Raw genomic sequence first — 17,629 nt, 5'->3', positions numbered from 1 at the left:
ATAGGCTCTTTTGTAGAGCGCACTCCTAAACTTTTGAGCGCTTGTTAAACGCAAAGGTCATTCGATACTTTTCAAACCTCCTACTTTTACATTTTGACCAGCCACTGTAATCGGAGTAATCGTATTGACCAAACGGCAACAAACTTGCATGCAAAGGTGTGAAAACTGAATTACATGAACTGCATTGGGTTCATCTGCAGATAAAAAGTAACACTTACAAAGAACATAGAGAGTGCTCTTCTCGTGTGAAGCTTTCTCTGCAAAAACACACACACAAAAAAGGTTAATCTCAAAGCAAAAACAAGCAAGCGTGACATGCACCGAGCCACTAGAGGGCGCTGTCGTGTTCTACCAGAGTCTGGTTGGCGGAGAGCATGGTGGAGTTGGAGTTGGTGTTGCTCTCCTCTCCTCGGATGGGCACTAGCGGCATGGTGCCAAACTTCTGCTTGGAGATGTCGGAGGAAGAGTGCCGTCTCATCACGGGTGGGCGCAGATCATCGTTCTGAGGGAGGACGTCATTGTGAAATTACGACTTTGAAATCTCGATGAATGTTCAGATATGTTCAGTTTAAAATGTGCTGTACCTGTGCTTTTAGTAAATTAGTCATCCAGTCCCATAACTCCGTTTCACAGGAACAGCTAAGGTACCTGTGAGGTCAAGGAGAGCGATTGTGGTTAATTGTAGCTATAAATAGACACTTTCTATAAAGCCTATAGCAGTGGTTCTCAACTGGTTCGGCCATGGGACCCACATGTTCATATGGTCATTAAGCCACGACCCCAATTTTTAGGGATTTGAACCAAAGCTAATTTATTTCTCGAAATTGGTTATTAAGTTATTGAGACTAGTCTGGGACTGCTATTTAATAGCCTAAGTTATTAAGTTGGTATGAGCCAATAGTTCCGGCAAAGAGTATAGAAGAACAAGAGGCGAAACTCTGATGCTTTCTGGGTAACAGCCACTAGGTGGCGCGGCCACCATTTTGGGGTGAAGATTCCAACTGGAGTTACTGGACAACAGCACAGATAACAGTTACCGTAACAGTTACACATAAACAAACAGAATGACAACGAAGTCCAAGTGGAATAAAAGAAAGCAGTGCTCGGCAATAAACTGCAAAAACTATCAGTGCAGTACAAATCTTGCCTTTCATCGGTTTCCCAAAGACCCTGACAGGTAAATTTGGCCTTTATGGCATGCAACTCTAACGTTAACTGTTTTTTTAGTCTAGTAACGTTAGTAAACTTAATTCCTTCTAGGAACTGCTGGTCCTAGCCATAGAAACCATAATAATGATTTATGACATGCAGCATGTCCACTTAATTTTATATATTGGTATTAATTCAGTGTTTGAAATGCTAATACTTGAACTTCAAAGAATGTCAAACCAAACTGAAGGTTTTGTGGGGAAAAGAAGACTTGTCTAAGTCTGTGAAATAAACTGTTAAACGGGATTTGATGATCACTAGTCTAGTGATTGTACGTTATTATATGTTGTCATCATTCAGTTAGGATTTGATCTTTAATGTACTTTTTATATATATAAAGCAGCTGATATTGCCATAGCGACAGCAAGAAGCTAGTGGATAGTGATGGGAAGTCCGGCTCTTTTCAAAGAATCGGCTCTTAGAGCCGGCTCCTTCGCGAACGACACATCACTAGTAGTGGACTGCCGAGTCGCTTTCACCCCAAAATGGCGGAAACGTAGGGCTGCTGCTGGGCGCTGGTGTTGCAATGGAACGTTCTATTGGCTTTCACTTCTTGTCAATATACGTTCTTTGGTTCCGGTAGGAAGAGTGACCTCTGACCTGACGTAAGACATATGACTATTGGCGAACGGGGAAGCACAGAGGATAGAGCAAAACAGCGTACAATTATTTTATTAAATGAGAAGTAATGGAGACATAAAACTAACACTGGTTAAATGTACAGTTTTTAGCCATCCTACAAAATTTAGAATGCAGAAACTGACCAATCAGAATAAAGTATTTAAAAGGCAACCTTTATATATGCATTAAAAAACATGGATTATGGATTCCTGATATATTCCATGTACAGTATAACACATTTAAATAATACTTACAATTGCTGTTTATCCAGCAATACTGTTAATCCCCATCTGCAAACAAATACACTCATTATTTCAAGTTTTATAAGGTTCACTGATGGAAAGAATGTTCATTAGATCTAAAAGCAGAATTGTGAAGCATGCATCTTACTTTGTTGGTGGCTTTAACTTCTTTCTGATCCCCATGTAAATCTTCAAGGTTTTCAGTTGCCACTCTTTCTCGGGCTTGTTGCTCTGCGATGTGGGAAAGATGCTGAAATGTTGAATTGCACCATGAATTATGAAGGAGCTGAGGATGAACTGTACACATACCTTTTTGTCCTTCAGCAGGAGTAGTCTGTGGTCTTTAATTTGGAATGATCGCTCCTGGAATTTGTTTCCTTGCAAGAGTTTGGGCGGCTCTTCCCGACACTTCAGTACTCCAGACTTCACAATCTCACTCTTATAGGCTGCAACCCACAACACAGAGATCAAATTAATGCATCCTTGTAATATATATATATGATTCAGCTTTGCATCACAAGAATAAATTAGATTTTAAAATATAGCAAAACACTAAATTGTAATATTTAAAAAATTTACGTTTTTACTGTATTTTTGATCACATAAATGCAGCCTTGGTGAACATAAGACACTTCTTTCAAAAACTCTTTTTTTTTTATGTTATCTACCCCAAACTTTTAAAAAGTCAAATTTTTATACATTATATGACCTCAAATTAGTGGAGAGATTATATTGGATATTTGTACATAAAAAAAATAGTTTGTCACAATGCAGAACCGGAAAATTGGTTCAAATATTTTCAACTTGGATTTTAATTTTGAAATACATTCATCACTTCATTATATTCTCTGAAAGAAGATAGTTCATCTAATGAAATGAATATGCTTTCACCTGTGAAAATGTCTATAGCTTCTCCTCTAGGCACCTTCTTCACCACCAGATATGCCGAGCTGGGGTCGGCCATTTTACACCACTGTAGAGCTTGTTCCAGAACCTTCTCTTTGGGGTGAAGAGGTCGCTCTGCAGAAATGACATCCTGCATTTATCTACTGTTTTTACCCAGCCTTAAAAAAACATTGATTGCTCTGCTGTTTCCTCCTAATTTTAGTAGTGATCAAAAGTAAAACTGTGCTTAAGCAAATTGGGGTGTAATTTGTTTTACCCAGCTCTCCTTCCTCAATGGCCTCAAAGGTCATCCACACGTCTTTTTCCCCAGGAGGAATATTTCTCATGTACAGCACCTGATTGGTCAGCTCCTCAGCACACATAGTGGGGGACACCTGTGGAGAGACACATAAGGGTTTGCAATAATGGTTTCAATCTGCCACCATGTGGTAATGATGTGCAACAGCAACTCTAAGTCAAAAATCAGTCACAGACATGAAGCAGACTTCTCTATAGATGAAATAAAGATTTGACTACAATATTATTTTATATATGTTAGCTTTGAGTCCATCTATATACTAGTGTACTACTAATAATAATAATAATACATTTAAACTAAATTTTTACACAATGTAGAACCGAAAAATTGGTTAAAATAGTTTTATTAAAAAAAAAAAATCACAACATATCACATTATATTTTCTGAAAGAAGTCATCTTCATAAAAATATATATATATATATATATATATATATATATATATATATATATATATACACACACATACTGTATACACACACAAATGCATTCATAATTTTTTCAAATATGATCCCTTACTTTCAGAGTGATGCAGCAATCAGGTATTTTTTCTTCTAGATAAACTTCAATAATCAAGTCCCCTGCCTGTGAAAGCTACAAGAAAAAGAAAGAAAATATAATAATAATTATATATATATACACATTAAAGAGAGATAGGAAGAGAAATACAATATATGATAAAAAATTACATATAAATTGCTCTACCTGCGTGTCCCTCCAAGTGGTTATCAAACTGATTTCCAGTTCAATCTGAGTTTGATGCTCTTCATCAATCTGATCAAACACACACACACACAAAAAACATTAAAAAAATTACAAAACATTATTAACAAAAAATATTCATATTCAAACTAAATTAAATTCCATGAAAAGTACCAAATGTTCAATGGTACTACCATATTTTTTGTGAGGTTTTTTGTACCACTGTATCATTATGGTATTCTTATTAATTTTATTAATTATATTAATTTTATAATATTAATTAATTAATTTTGAATACCGTGCAAATCATTCAGTTACATTGTATATTGTATATCAAACTACTTGGCTACTGTATCGTCATCTAATATTACCGTATAACTGCACCACAGCACTTTTTTTGCAAAGGTCTTTAACACCGTAAAATGTCATATTAGATCTTAAAATATCATGCCATGAAGTTATCCACTTACATCAAATATATACAGATAGTTATCAATGAGGTCTTCTATGATTTTGACCTCATGTTCTCCTTTTCCATCAGTCTGAAACAGGCTGGGTGCAAACAGCAGTGACAAGTTCTTAGTGCACATCTGATTCAGATCAGCACACTTCTGTACCCTAAGAAAGAGGAAGAGGCCGCAGTGTAAGAGTTGCTAGAATAACAAAAACAGACCTGATTCAGAATGAAGACTCACCTGTAGAGATGACTGATGAGTGCTGCCAAAGTAGTCCTGTTGACCCGTGGCAAACCTCGAATCAGCTCTTTGTATCGGTCCAAGCGCTGCGGCTTTAGAGGTATCTCTGAATATAGTATGAGAAATCACTGAGACAGCACAAACTATACAAAATACTGTATCCGTGTTGTCAGTTATTTTAATATTCTGGGTTGTTTTCAGCTTTATGTCTATGGTTGCGAAATCCATTTTTTTGTTATATACTTGCATTTAACAATACACATTCAATGTCAACAGATAATAATGTTTTATTAATTTAAAAATAATTAATAATAAAAGTTTCTAAAGCATGAATAATCATATTAAAATGATTTCTGAAGGATCATGTGACTGAAGACTGGAGTAATGATGCTGAAAATTCAGCTTTGCTATCACAGGAATTAAATTAAATTTTCTATATATTTAATCCGAAAACATTTTTAAAATGGTAATAATATTTCACATTACTGTTTTACTGTATTTTGATCAAATAAATGTAGAAAATAAAAAGTTTTAAAAACCCCACACTTTTGAACAGCGGTGTATGTTCCATCAAAATTATCGTTTGCAATTAGTAAGCATGCCACAGATCCACGTCATAGACATTATGCTGATAAAAACCCATAATAATGATCAATCTTCTTTGTTTAAAGGTTTATATGCAGTTTACTGTACTAACTGGCAGCTTCCCTCCAGAAGGGGTGAAGATCAGCCATGAATATGGGATCATCAATCTCCCGAAAGAACCTTTTCAGTACATCCGTCACGTCCTCTATGAAGTTATCTCCAATGCGTAGCTTCACATTACGGGCATCCCTACGAAATTCTTCCATCAAAAGCTTGATTCTGGACTTTGCACCATTTTTCCTGTATATACCCTCATGGCCCAGACCTGTGTAAGAGAGTTATACATCAGTTGGATTCTAATGTTAATGTTATAACCCAGGGAATATAATATAAAGCACATGAATCAGAAGGACATCATCTTCTCACCATACTGGGTTATGAATGCAATGCAACTGTCTACAATGATGGGGATGTCATTTCTGCTGAGCTGCTGGTCTTTAAGGTTGTTTCCTTTCCCTCCCGCAGACTTCTGGATGTCTGCGTACCACAGGGAGAAATCGGTCCTTCCCATGCCCTGCAGATGCAGAGTCCTGCAGGCACAGTCATTCTTTATTTAGTGGGACTTTTTCTTCTTTGTAATTAAAGTGCCCATATTACGCAACCTAAAAGGTTCCTAATTTAGTTTTGGAGGTCTCCTACAATAGGTTTACATACATCCAAGGTCAAAAAACACAAAAATATATATTGCAGCATCACCTCTTTTCTCTCAGTGTCTGAAACTGTTTGATAAAGGATTCATTCTCTTTAAACCCCTCTTTTCTGAGAGCCAATTGACCCTTCGCAGGGAGCTTGATTAACACGTGATCTGACCAATCGTACTTCGCCATCCACCATTTTGTCCGAGAAAGCAGTTAGGAGAGTTAGTAGATTGATTTGAACTTGAAAAACGGTGTGTACTGACGCCTTTCCGCGGTTAAAACAACATTCCTTCTTATGTTCATTCATGTTTATTTGATGCTATAAATTAACTAGAAGGAAGAAATGATCGGTTCACGAGCAGCTTTAACTGATTCTAATACAGCGATCTGTCACGACACATTAAAGAGCCACAACTGTATTTATTGTTTAAAAATTTTTATTTCTTTTAAAAAATGACCAAATTTGAAAGGTGAGACTTTGTTTAATATCAAAAGTAACCGAAAAGTAATCTGGTCTGTCCTGTCTGTCAGCGTGTTGTCAGTGTCCTCTCTGCTCCACGATGTATTTTTCACTGCGTGAGAACATGGTGTGGCGTGAGAGCGGCGTAGCTTGTCGGACATAGCGACAGTAACTAAGGGGGACGGGTCTTTGCGAATGGTCGATTCAGCTGATTGGTCAGACGGCCCAGTCTGTTGTGATTGGTCTACTGCTTACAGCGCATGTCGAAAAAAAAATCGCCCATTACTATATCTAGTATATACTATACTATACTATACTATACTATACTATACTATACTATACTATACTATACTATACTATATCTATATCTATCTTGATTCACAAGGATACAAACAGTAGCGATGGGGTCAGTTTTCACGTATCAATTCGTGCCTCAGTCCTCATCCATGCAAAGTGATTTTGCTTTCCCAGCGCAGAAAACAGCGTCTTCTTGACATGTCAACAACATTCTTGTTGTTTGAGGTTCAAAATAGATGTTCATGGACAGTCAAAGTAGACCATAGGCTGGCAGTATGCAAATTTATTAAAAACCTACGTATGTTTTTGCAAGAAGACTGGAATTACAGAATTTTCAGAATCGGTTCTTTCTTTTGAGAGAAAATAACTAATTTCTCTGCACTTTTACACTCTGCAGACATTTATTACACACTACATGAAAGGTAATATTCGAAAAAGCATAATAGGGGCACTTTAAAAAGTTTAATTTGGCTTAAAATAAGCATTCATAGAAGTCAAAGACCCACCTTCCTTTCTCAACAAGAACCAGAATGTCCTTCTTCTCATGGTTCTCCGTTTCTGACGCAATGCCTTGAACCCAAGACAAAGACGGATAAGTACATAGCTCCTTTATTAATCCTCGAGGATACATTTAGCAGCATTATTTTCTCTGAAATATCGAATCAGTGTCACAGTGATTTAGCCAAAAGACTCACTGAGCTCCTGTAGGCGTTTCAGGTTTATAATATCCTCAGCGGCTCCATCATTCCCAGGGCATATGAACAGGTTGGACTTCTGCAGAACAAAGAAGCCTTCTTTCCACTGCGGGTCTAGCATGGCCTTGTAGCGCAGTACGCCCACTCGCTCGAACTCTCGCGCCAACAGACAGTGACAGCTGAGAGGTGTGGTGGCCTGCCAGAGATCAAAACCGAGGTGAGATCTAATGCACTGATGTGACAACATATATCTTGTGACTGATTCATATTTACCTTCCCTATTGCTTTCGCCCAACTATGCAATGCCTCTGGAGTCTCCAAGCCAAATTGGATCAGTTTATCAGATGTTAGGTAAAGTTCAAAAGTGTATCGAAATCTGAAAGGAACAACAAGAATCAGATTGTTATGAATGTTCTGATGTAAGACACGGTGACCATTTCTAAATCTGAAAGATGTTCTGTTATGCAGTGACGCCCACTTGTCAATAAAGCCGCCGCTGTTGTTGCTGGAATCTGGTCTGTTCACTCCTAAACAGATGATGTCTTTCACATTGATCTTCATACTGGGCTCATGACATCTGTCAGACTCGTAGAAGAGAATAGACTTCTCCACCGAACACCAGTACTTTTGAAAATCTGCTGAAAAATAAAAAATACAACCAAAAATGTCATTAAAAACAAACAAATCTGCAACAACCAGGATAACATTCCTAATGTATACCAGTAGTAATTAAATATGCACAAAGTATTTTTTTCCTGTATTTTTTGTATTAGTTTTATGGATTCTTTGATGAATAGAAAGTTCAAAAGCACAGCATTTGTTTGAAGCAGAAATATTTTATAATATTATAAAAATGTCACAGTCACTGTTGATCAATTTCATGTATTTTTGCTGATTAAAAGTATTACTTTCTTATAAATAATATTTTTAATGTATCATAACTTTTGTAATGAATTTTAATTACTATGTGCACCTTTACAATACAGTGAATTTAATATTTTCCCATTTTTATGTATATGAAACAGTACTGAACAGCTTATACTGAAGCGGTACATTGGGCTCCTAAATCACTGCCAAGGCTTGTTTTTGTCACACAGTCGCCTACCGTCTCTGGTTCTGCGGGATAATGTCCCTTTGTTCAAGGACCCTGACTTGTAGAGGTATCCGGAGTACAGGATGGGCTGCATGATCTCATCATACACACAGGAATCTAAATCCAGAAAATGTCATACTTCACACTTCTTTCATATATTACAGGTGCGGTATGTCATTTTATTGACGCTAAATTCTGTCTCCTATAGTATACACAAGTACATTTTTCATAGGTTAACTTTCCCCTGTGGCGCTTTCAAAACTGAGTGGTCTGACGTGTTCGCTTATGGCTCAACCAATGCCTTGAGTCTGGGGCAGGATAACCTGTAATAATCTGTTTAACAGGAAACTGATTAGTGTGTCTAAACAATACAATAGACTACATATAAAAAATCTATCAACAAATGCAAGGACCAAAATTACAAGGCTTTCCAAAGTACAGAAAAACAAAAATATAAAAGCATTGGCACCATGTTCACATGGAGAGAGAGAATTTTAAAAGAACTGTCTGGATTTGTGTTGTTGTTGTTGGGATTTCGATTACAGTATTTTTTGAGTTTCCGTTTGGTACCAATTCAATACAAACTTCACATTTAAGAAATATGTTTGTAGTGAAGTACTGGAAAGGACTCTATCATACCTGCAGACTGTGTGTATGAGTAATGTGGGGACAGGCGCTTAACGTTCCCATTAGCGTCAGCGAGTCGAACGGCCTCAGCTTCCGCAAAAATCTGAGTGACTGTCTTCAGGAGGTTCTGCTCGGTCACGGCGGTGCACAGCGCCTGCAGGCAGACCACATACGCACACACACTTAAACAAATGCACTGCTAATAGCACATTCAGCCAAAGGACATTCAAAGCTTCTTCCAAAAATCCATCTATTCATTGCAGTCCTTTTATTAGCTTTCTTAATTATTTACAATTCACAGCACATGCTTCTCTTATTCTGGGGGGGTAGCCCAAAAACACAAAAGATAGCTTTGGTAAAGTCCTGAGAAAGAATAATACACACTAATCTTGGCTTGACCGCTGGCATAATACTTAGATGGCTCTGGCTATATTAAGACAGGATGTCCTCACTGCCCCAGTGGGGACTGATCTAAAAGTTTTCTTTTGAAGCAAAGCTATTACACAGAGAAATGGCCACTGCTATAGTTCACAGCAGCTCGCTTAAGGAAGTATTGTGTGTATTTCAAAATCAAGGGCTTATTGCAGAAGAGGAAGGGGAAACCATTTATTGTGCAAAGATGTTGAGGTTATGTAGCACTCAAAACATTCGCTCACTGTTATCTGTGCAAAAGACCTGTATGGGCATCTGCACGCGGTTTGCACAAAGGCTTCAGACACTGCTGACTCTTAGCAAGAATATATGATTTCTACATTTTTGAACAATTAATTCCCTTGACTTTTCCATGGCCTTTCCTATCATTCATGATTACTAAGCATTATTGAGAACCATTTATATTTACTGTAGAAATACCCATGACTTTAAGATTAATTTCACATAATAATAATTAGTAGTAGCAGTAATAGTACTAATAAATATTATTAAAATGCAAAATAAAATAAACAATAATTTAAAAATTCGCTGATATGTTGGTGCTTTTAAACTGTCAGTTTAAAATAAAACAGTGAAATAAAATAAATTGTACAGAGCCCCCATACATACAGTCACACACACACATATATATATACAGACTTTCACATGTGCACAAATAACTTTTTTGCGAGCAAACGAGAAACTATTTCACGAGCACAGTAATTTACAGTTTCCAGTTTATGTATAGGCTACTATAACCTATATCCTTTGTGCATAACTGCCATTTTACTATGAAGTAAACAGGAGTATGGATGCGTATGAATTGATAAAGATATATAACACAGCGCTTTATAGTCCTTTATATCTATGGCTCTGCTCGCAATAAGCGTTGTTAGAATTGAATGAAGAAAATCAGCATTTCTCTGTCAACTGTAAGGATGCGTTAAATCAGACAAAGTGGTTTAATAATGGGTGTTTCGATCTTGTGAAATACAAAATTTAAGTACATTAATTGCCAATCAGATAGATATATTGGTACAGTAAAAAGTTTTATATGGGACAATATAAATACTGCCCAAACGAAATCCAAATGTATCTGTTATCTGTATTTTACTGTACCAATGGGTTTTTTTTTATGAACCATTACACTTTGTCCGACGACATAGTTAAATTCGTTAAATCAGACATAAGGCCGTGATATTAGAGATATACTGCTCTTACAAAAAACACATTTTGAGCAAATAGATCTTTAATAATTCATGCGCATTCATACTCTCGTTTTCTACATAGAAAAATGGCAGTGACGCATAAAGGAAATAGGTTATAGTATACATAAGCCGTAAATTGTAATGCACGATAATGCATTAATGAAAAGTTTCTTGTGTGCACAGAATAGGTTCTCAGCACGCAAATGTTTCTCGTGTCGCGAGCACGCAAAAGTTTCTCGTCTGCACGTAAAAGTTTCTTGTGCGCACACGAAAGTTAAACGATTTTTTTTAAAGGTCCCTTTAGGGGATTTTTTTATTTTGTTCTGTACTTTTAAGACTTCTATATATAAATAATCTCTGTTATGATTGGTTAACTTCTTTAAATGTGAAATGAGCAATAACTCAATAGTTATTAAATAGATATTGTTATGTCAATACCTCATGAGGAATACGGAAGAAAATAAAAAATTTTGCATCATCTGTCCCCTGTGAGTGCAAAGGGTTCATGCTTTACCTTAAGAAGTTCCTCTTGGGTGCTGAAACTGGGATGAGGGTGGCGATATCTGCCTTCTTTGTATTTGTGGGTGATAAACTCTCTCCGCTGTTCTGGGGAGGCATCACAGTCCAGTTCCTCGGTCACAGGAAGTCTGGCTGCCCAGAATTCATTCGCTCTATCGTTCCCAAGCATTATGAAGAGCTAGAACATTTACAAATAAGGCCAAGATGAACCATTATGTTTATAAGACAGTGTAGTAAACTCACAGGGGATTTCATCAGGAATCCTGATAACTGGAATATAAGGATCATTTCACTGAAGAAAAAAACACGACAACCCATACCTGAACGATCTCATTGCTCCACACACTGGTGTCCAGTTTCAGACTTTGCACTTTCGACACCATTGTGCCAAGACTTCGATGCTGGCCTGCAGGCAGACAGAACAAAAGAGGCACCACATCACTCTCCACGCACCATTCATTCTCTTTGTCCCATAAAGACTTCCTGATATGGTGCCTCTGAGCCACATTTATCTGCAGTTTACGGCACGGAGGAACTCATATGAACTCTTAAATGAGCTTAGAAACTCTTAATACCATCTGTATCAACCAAGACACTGCACTGCTGTCACCCATGCCAGATAATCACTATTTGGAAAATGCTAAATATCTCACACCAGTCTAATTCAGACAAATTCACTGTGCTCTATCCATTTAAATTATAAACACCATCAAGCTGATAATACACCCAATCTTTACACAACCACATCAGTCACACACACCTGCGCAATTCTTGCAGATGACCACACAGAGATTAATGGATGCCCAGTCTGGATTGATGGCTTTGCAGTCTGCGCAGATCTTGTTGGACCTGTTGGACCAGATCTTCTCCGCCACCTCATAATCAGATAGTGTTTCTGCTATAGATTCCTGCAGGGCCTCCATCCAGTCCCGCTTCTCTCGCTCCGACTCTGCCGTAAAGCTGCGAGGGTGCACAACATCCTCTTAATGCTCTGCCTTCATGGATCCTATTAATTGTCTCTAGTCTGGCATAGTTACTTAGTGAGAAAAGACCTCTGAATGACGTCACCGCTTTAAGTGTGCAGTGAAATTTAACAGATCAAAATGTATTTTATTTCAACTATGTTTATAGTGTGTGTGTGCGTGTGTGTGTGTGTGTCGCTGTTTCCACAAAAATATTGAGCAGCATAACAGTTTTCAACATTGATAATAATAAGAAATGTTTCTTGAGCAGCAAATCAGCCTATTATAATGGTTTCTTTGTCATCACAGGAATAAATCACATTATAAAATATATTAAAAAAGAAAACAGTCATTTTATATTTTATATATTATTTCACATTATTACTGAGCCTTGGTGACTTGTTTTAAAAACATTACATTTCACAACCTTTTGAACGTATAAAGATTTAAAAAAATCATAATAGAAAATTAAATGTGTCAATATATATATATACACACACATTTTGTTGTATATAAAGGTTTTTATGTATTACCTAAAAATCTTTATTTTTCCATTTTTCTTAAATATTTGTCTTGTTTTCCAGTAAAAATATATAAAAGTCCCTTTAGAGAATCAAAGCTGTGCATGATAATATGACTTGTTTTTAGAGAATATACATTAAGTTTATTTTGCGAACCCCATTGGCTAGTTGATTTTTCTTCTTTTAAACTAAGGGGTAAGAAAAAGAAACTAAATTCAAGATGAATTAAATGGAAACTAGACAAATCACAGATTAAACAATGTTTTTGCAGTGTTGGAATTAAATGACATAGGGGTAAACACATACAAGCTACTTAACATAAGCATAGCGTGACTTGAACTGTTTACCTGAAGGTTTTATAAGGAGTAATGAGATCAAAGCTCTTGCCCTTCCCATCACGAATTGTAGCACCTCTGGCCTCAATTAGAGTAATTCCAATCCCATTTTTAAAGCACTGTAAAACACATATCACAAAGGGTAAGCCTTAATTTAAGAATTAGCAAGTCTCCATGAGGCAAATCATTTAAAGCTACTTTTGAATGCATTGTACATATGCTATAGGATGTTCAGAATACTTTCAAAACACCCAAACTGAATCACATTGAGAGAAGAAAGAGGTAAAGCAAATCCCTTGTACTAAATTCAGAGTAGTATGGCTATAACACTATTAACTATAACATGATTAACTAATCACCTGCTCACTCTTGTACAACCAGATCTGCTCCATTATAATTGCTGCATAGATCTTTGACTTGGTTCCTTTAAGCTCCAGGAAGCCGCTCTTTTGGCAGTGACTGCCGGGGCCAAAACGTGGACGGCCAAAAACCAGCTGTTCTTTGACTCGCTCCTGCAACATGCTGCACCATTTGCTCCTCTGGACTACAAGGCATAAAGAAGGATCATAAGGTTTCTTTTGCCCTAGTTAAATTTCAAGTAGTAAAACACTTTCTAAAGACCCATTCCAATTATATATTATCAGCCATGAAAAAAAGATGGTCCCACTGTATATGCGTCTTTAACTACTATGTAGTAACATTTAAATTAATCATTTGATACAATGCACTTATATCAAATGTGTGCATACATGTATTTACTTGCATGTAATTACAGCTGTAGTTAATTTTGTAATTATACTATTGAGCCTTCCCTTAACCCACCCATACCACCAAACCTGTCCCAAGCTTTACCCGTATCCCACCTCAATAGCAGTAAAAGTGTTTTTGCAATTAAATATGAACACAATAAGTACATTGTAAGTACATATGGACACCTAATATAAAGTGTGACCAAAAAGATTACAATTTTTTTTGCAAACAAGCATTTCTGTAGCTCAAGCAATAGTGCAACGGCAAGGTCATGGGTTCTATTCCCAGGAAATGCATTAACTGTATAGCTTGAATGCATCGTAAGTCGCTAAATGCGTCTGCCAAATGCATAAATGTCAATGTAGAAAAATGCTGCGCTTACCATCATTATCAGCTCGGAACACAAATGTCCTGTGACTTGTCACAATCTCAAATTTATTGTCTTTGGCTACGCGGGCCATCTGTATGGCAGCTAAGGGAATCACACCTTTGGGATAGACATCCTGAGAGAAAAAGACCAGTTGTGTTAAGAATAACAGTGTACCAACATATGTGACATCTGCAGAAAAACACAATTGAATTTAGGAATTGTTTATATTCTGAGGGTCTTCAGGAAGTGTTTAAAGGGGTCATATATCATGATGAATCAGTTAATTCTACTATGAAAGCGTGCTGTACTGTAACAGTGGGAACACGAACCATTCTACTCAGCCCAAAAATGATTTATTGAAACTTAACTAACTTGCAAACCTTAAATGATAACAAAGTGTAACAACTTTTCCCAGACCAGCTGAGCTGAAAGGTTCAACACGCAGGTGAATTTGGTTGTCGATCGCCACCATCTATTGTTCTGGCAATTTGCTTTTCATTCAGCTCAATGAATATAGGTTTCGCTCTTGGTGTAAATAGACTATTCGTCATCAATTCATTCAGCTTTCCTGTTCCACGTTTGGTGTAAAATGGCCTTTACACGTCAACAACATCCATTCAGTGTTGTTCAGCTGTTTAACACACTATTCAATGCTCGGGGTGGAGCAAGCGGTTAAAAACTATATTTGACAGTAAACCTGCAGTACACGCATGCAAAAACTGGGTTTACTTCAAAGTAAATTAGAGGGAGGGTGAAAAAACGACACTACTGTTCAAAGTTTGGGGTCAGATGTTTAAGAAATTAATCATTTTATTCACTGAGGAAGCATTCAATTGATCAAAAGTGACAGTAAAGACATTAATAATGGTACAAAAGATTTCTATTTCAAATATTATTACTGCATTTTTTATCAAATAAATGCAGCCTTGGTGCGCATATAAGACTTTTAAACTGTAGATAATATTATGACTGTTCTGGTGTAAAAACCTTGACATTAAAAGTGGAAAAAGTAAAAAAAATACTGAATGATAAATGTATGATATGATCCCTTTAATAATACAATGGAATGATGGCATTGAGTTTGATCTCGTGCAATCATACCTTTTCACTACCATAGTACATCAAGTTTTTCCCGTCAAACTTCACATATCGTTTCTGGAACACATAGTTTCTATAAAAGAGAAATGTGATGTCAGAGAAAAACAACTACATTACAAAGGTCACATGTCTGAAATTATTTAAGGAGGAACTGAATCTAGACAGTGGAAGACGTCAAGCAGAGGACAGGAACAAACAGCAGGAGACACAACAACACGTGAAGTGATGACAAACCGGCCGGAGAGGACAGACAGGGAGCAGAAACAGCCATTGAGGAGCGTGCAGGAGATGCAGAGATGAGAGGAGAGTAGCAGCCCCGATGGGGCGTACCCTTGAGGAGAGAGCTTGTCCAGCCAGCCGCTGAGGATAGGTGCCACCCGCTCGGACAGCGAGGTGAAGCTGGCGTAGGGAGAGATGATGTGGTCCTCGTCTGCTTCACTGGAGCAGAGGTTATGAGGGAGGGAGAACGAGTGGGAGCCCGGTGTGGGTTCACCCACAGTGCAGTAGCCTGGAGAATCGAGACGCTTGAGCCACGAGTGATTGTTCTGCCTGTGGGAGGATTCACAACAATTAACAAAAATAATAATACAAGTTATACAAAATCTTTCAATTTAAAAAAAATGTTTTTAAATGTTTTTAAATTAAAAAACTTTTGTAATGTCCATTAATATACTTCCTGAATTTGAGCATATTGCCTAATATAATTTAAAGCAGGACATTGCAAGAAAATGTGCTTTGTAGTCAAGGAAGACTTACAAAAAACACATAAAAGGCAAATAAAGGCGCTTTCAACAATAAATATACACGAGTAAGTCTTGAGTGACCAACTCGACATCTTGTATATACACAGTCTAGTCAGTTCTATTGTCAGAAAGAAAATAATGGTGAGGTCTTTCATTTATAACTGGATTCACTTCATGTGATCATTTGTTTATATTTAGAAGATTTGGAGTATAGCACGAGCCATATAGACAACTTTTATGCTATTTTTTTCATATGGTAATATGAGGACAAGAATCCTTCCCCATTTTCATTTTATAGACAAGAGCAGCTGGGAAATTCAGCTAAACTGCTCTGTTTGTGTTTCATGGAAGAAAGTAAGTTCTAGGGTTTTTAAAATGAGGATGAGTAAATGACAACAGAATTTTCATTTTCGGGTGAACTGTTCCTTTAAAACGGAAATGAGATAATTTCAGATCGCTTTAAACCACATTACGGAGATCACATTGCTAAATCATGCTAACTAAGGCATCAACATGACTTAAACGGATACTCAACCCCCCCCCAAAAAAAATATTCGCTCATCATTTACTCACTTTCATGCCGTCCCAAATGAGATGTACAGTATATGACTTTCTTTAGAAATACTCATAATCTAGAATTATTAGCTGGATATAACACTGTGGGGATACCAGACATTCTGCTGACTTTTGCGGAAACAGTCAATTTAAACTTTCATGGAAATAATTGGACTTACCCATGATCTCTTGTTTTATCCTCTTTATTTGTAGTCTTTTCCTCAATTTTGGTCCCATCAACCTAAACATATTCGACCATAAATAAAACACACCTATTTGAGTACATAAAGTTAGAAATTCACCCTAAAATAAAGTTTGCTCACTTCAAGTCTCTCACCTCTAAATGTTGATATTGTCGCTTGCTGTGGAAGACAGTTTCACAGTACGGGTTGATCATTTCATCTTCATCCTCAGCAGATGCTGTGCCAGTTGAACAAAAAATTTAACAGTAGGATAAGATAAAAAACATTAAAATAAATATCAATTCTTTGATGAATAGAAAAAGTTCAAATAAACAGCATTTATTTGAAATCCAAATCTTTTTTAACATTATAAATTACTTTACTGTCACTTTTGATTGATTTAATGTGTCCTTGCTAAATTCATTTCTTTCCAAAAAACAAACAAAAAAAAACAATCTTACCAACCTCCAAATTTTGAATGGTAGCATGTATGTATGCATGTATATCATTGTTCAGAAAAACTAAAATATATGTAAGAAAGTTAACTTATACATGTTAGGAACAAATTTCAGGGGAGTAAATCGTAAAACTTTGTGTGTTAATAAACCTACCAGACGTTCTTTTGGGTGTTCCAGTTGAGTTGGACTTTTCTAAAGTGCTATTGGAGGAGAAAGTTAGTTAATTGTGGAGGGATAGTCATAAGAAACAAAATCCAGCAGAATCTTTGAAATTAAATGGCATGGCATGCTGATATGTTCAGCAAAAACAATAGGGCTTTCGCACCAGGTAGTTCTAGGAACTCCCTTAGGAACATTTTCCTGGTTGCATTCGCACCGCCAGTAGGAACTC

The 17,629-nt window shown here is 36.8% G+C and overlaps 1 protein-coding gene across 6 annotated transcripts in view; it reads right to left on the bottom strand.

Moving 5' to 3' along the window:
• The window catches only part of arap3 (ArfGAP with RhoGAP domain, ankyrin repeat and PH domain 3), a 32,428-nt gene that overhangs the window by 2,951 nt on the left and 11,848 nt on the right, over positions 1 to 17,629 (bottom strand). For 2 of the 6 annotated variants that reach the window (XM_079629984.1, XM_079629985.1), the window contains 31 exons: positions 17,392 to 17,438; positions 16,936 to 17,018; positions 16,778 to 16,839; positions 15,631 to 15,849; positions 15,304 to 15,373; positions 14,215 to 14,335; positions 13,442 to 13,626; positions 13,095 to 13,201; positions 12,025 to 12,224; positions 11,585 to 11,670; positions 11,260 to 11,442; positions 9,139 to 9,280; positions 8,512 to 8,616; positions 7,885 to 8,041; positions 7,680 to 7,782; positions 7,407 to 7,602; positions 7,218 to 7,281; positions 5,683 to 5,846; positions 5,369 to 5,581; positions 4,672 to 4,777; positions 4,447 to 4,594; positions 3,980 to 4,048; positions 3,794 to 3,868; positions 3,235 to 3,352; positions 2,964 to 3,092; positions 2,382 to 2,518; positions 2,221 to 2,303; positions 2,085 to 2,120; positions 585 to 648; positions 353 to 502; positions 219 to 257 (listed from right to left, as the gene is read on the bottom strand). In XM_079629984.1, the coding sequence (XP_079486110.1) occupies positions 219 to 257; positions 353 to 502; positions 585 to 648; positions 2,085 to 2,120; positions 2,221 to 2,303; positions 2,382 to 2,518; positions 2,964 to 3,092; positions 3,235 to 3,352; positions 3,794 to 3,868; positions 3,980 to 4,048; positions 4,447 to 4,594; positions 4,672 to 4,777; positions 5,369 to 5,581; positions 5,683 to 5,846; positions 7,218 to 7,281; positions 7,407 to 7,602; positions 7,680 to 7,782; positions 7,885 to 8,041; positions 8,512 to 8,616; positions 9,139 to 9,280; positions 11,260 to 11,442; positions 11,585 to 11,670; positions 12,025 to 12,224; positions 13,095 to 13,201; positions 13,442 to 13,626; positions 14,215 to 14,335; positions 15,304 to 15,373; positions 15,631 to 15,849; positions 16,778 to 16,839; positions 16,936 to 17,018; positions 17,392 to 17,438 (3,661 nt within the window). Of the gene's footprint in view, positions 1 to 218; positions 258 to 352; positions 503 to 584; positions 649 to 2,084; positions 2,121 to 2,220; positions 2,519 to 2,963; positions 3,093 to 3,234; positions 3,353 to 3,793; positions 3,869 to 3,979; positions 4,049 to 4,446; positions 4,595 to 4,671; positions 4,778 to 5,368; positions 5,582 to 5,682; positions 5,847 to 7,217; positions 7,282 to 7,406; positions 7,603 to 7,679; positions 8,045 to 8,511; positions 8,617 to 9,138; positions 9,281 to 11,259; positions 11,443 to 11,584; positions 11,671 to 12,024; positions 12,225 to 13,094; positions 13,202 to 13,441; positions 13,627 to 14,214; positions 14,336 to 15,303; positions 15,374 to 15,630; positions 15,850 to 16,777; positions 16,840 to 16,935; positions 17,019 to 17,391; positions 17,439 to 17,629 lie in introns of all 6 variants that reach the window. The other 4 variants (XM_079629980.1, XM_079629981.1, XM_079629983.1 and 1 more) reach the window with 3 other exon arrangements.

This window comes from Phoxinus phoxinus (genome assembly GCF_949152265.1).
Source record: "Phoxinus phoxinus genome assembly, chromosome: 12".
Classification (NCBI taxonomy): domain Eukaryota; kingdom Metazoa; phylum Chordata; class Actinopteri; order Cypriniformes; family Leuciscidae; genus Phoxinus; species Phoxinus phoxinus.
This window is presented reverse-complemented; position numbering and strand designations above follow the sequence as displayed.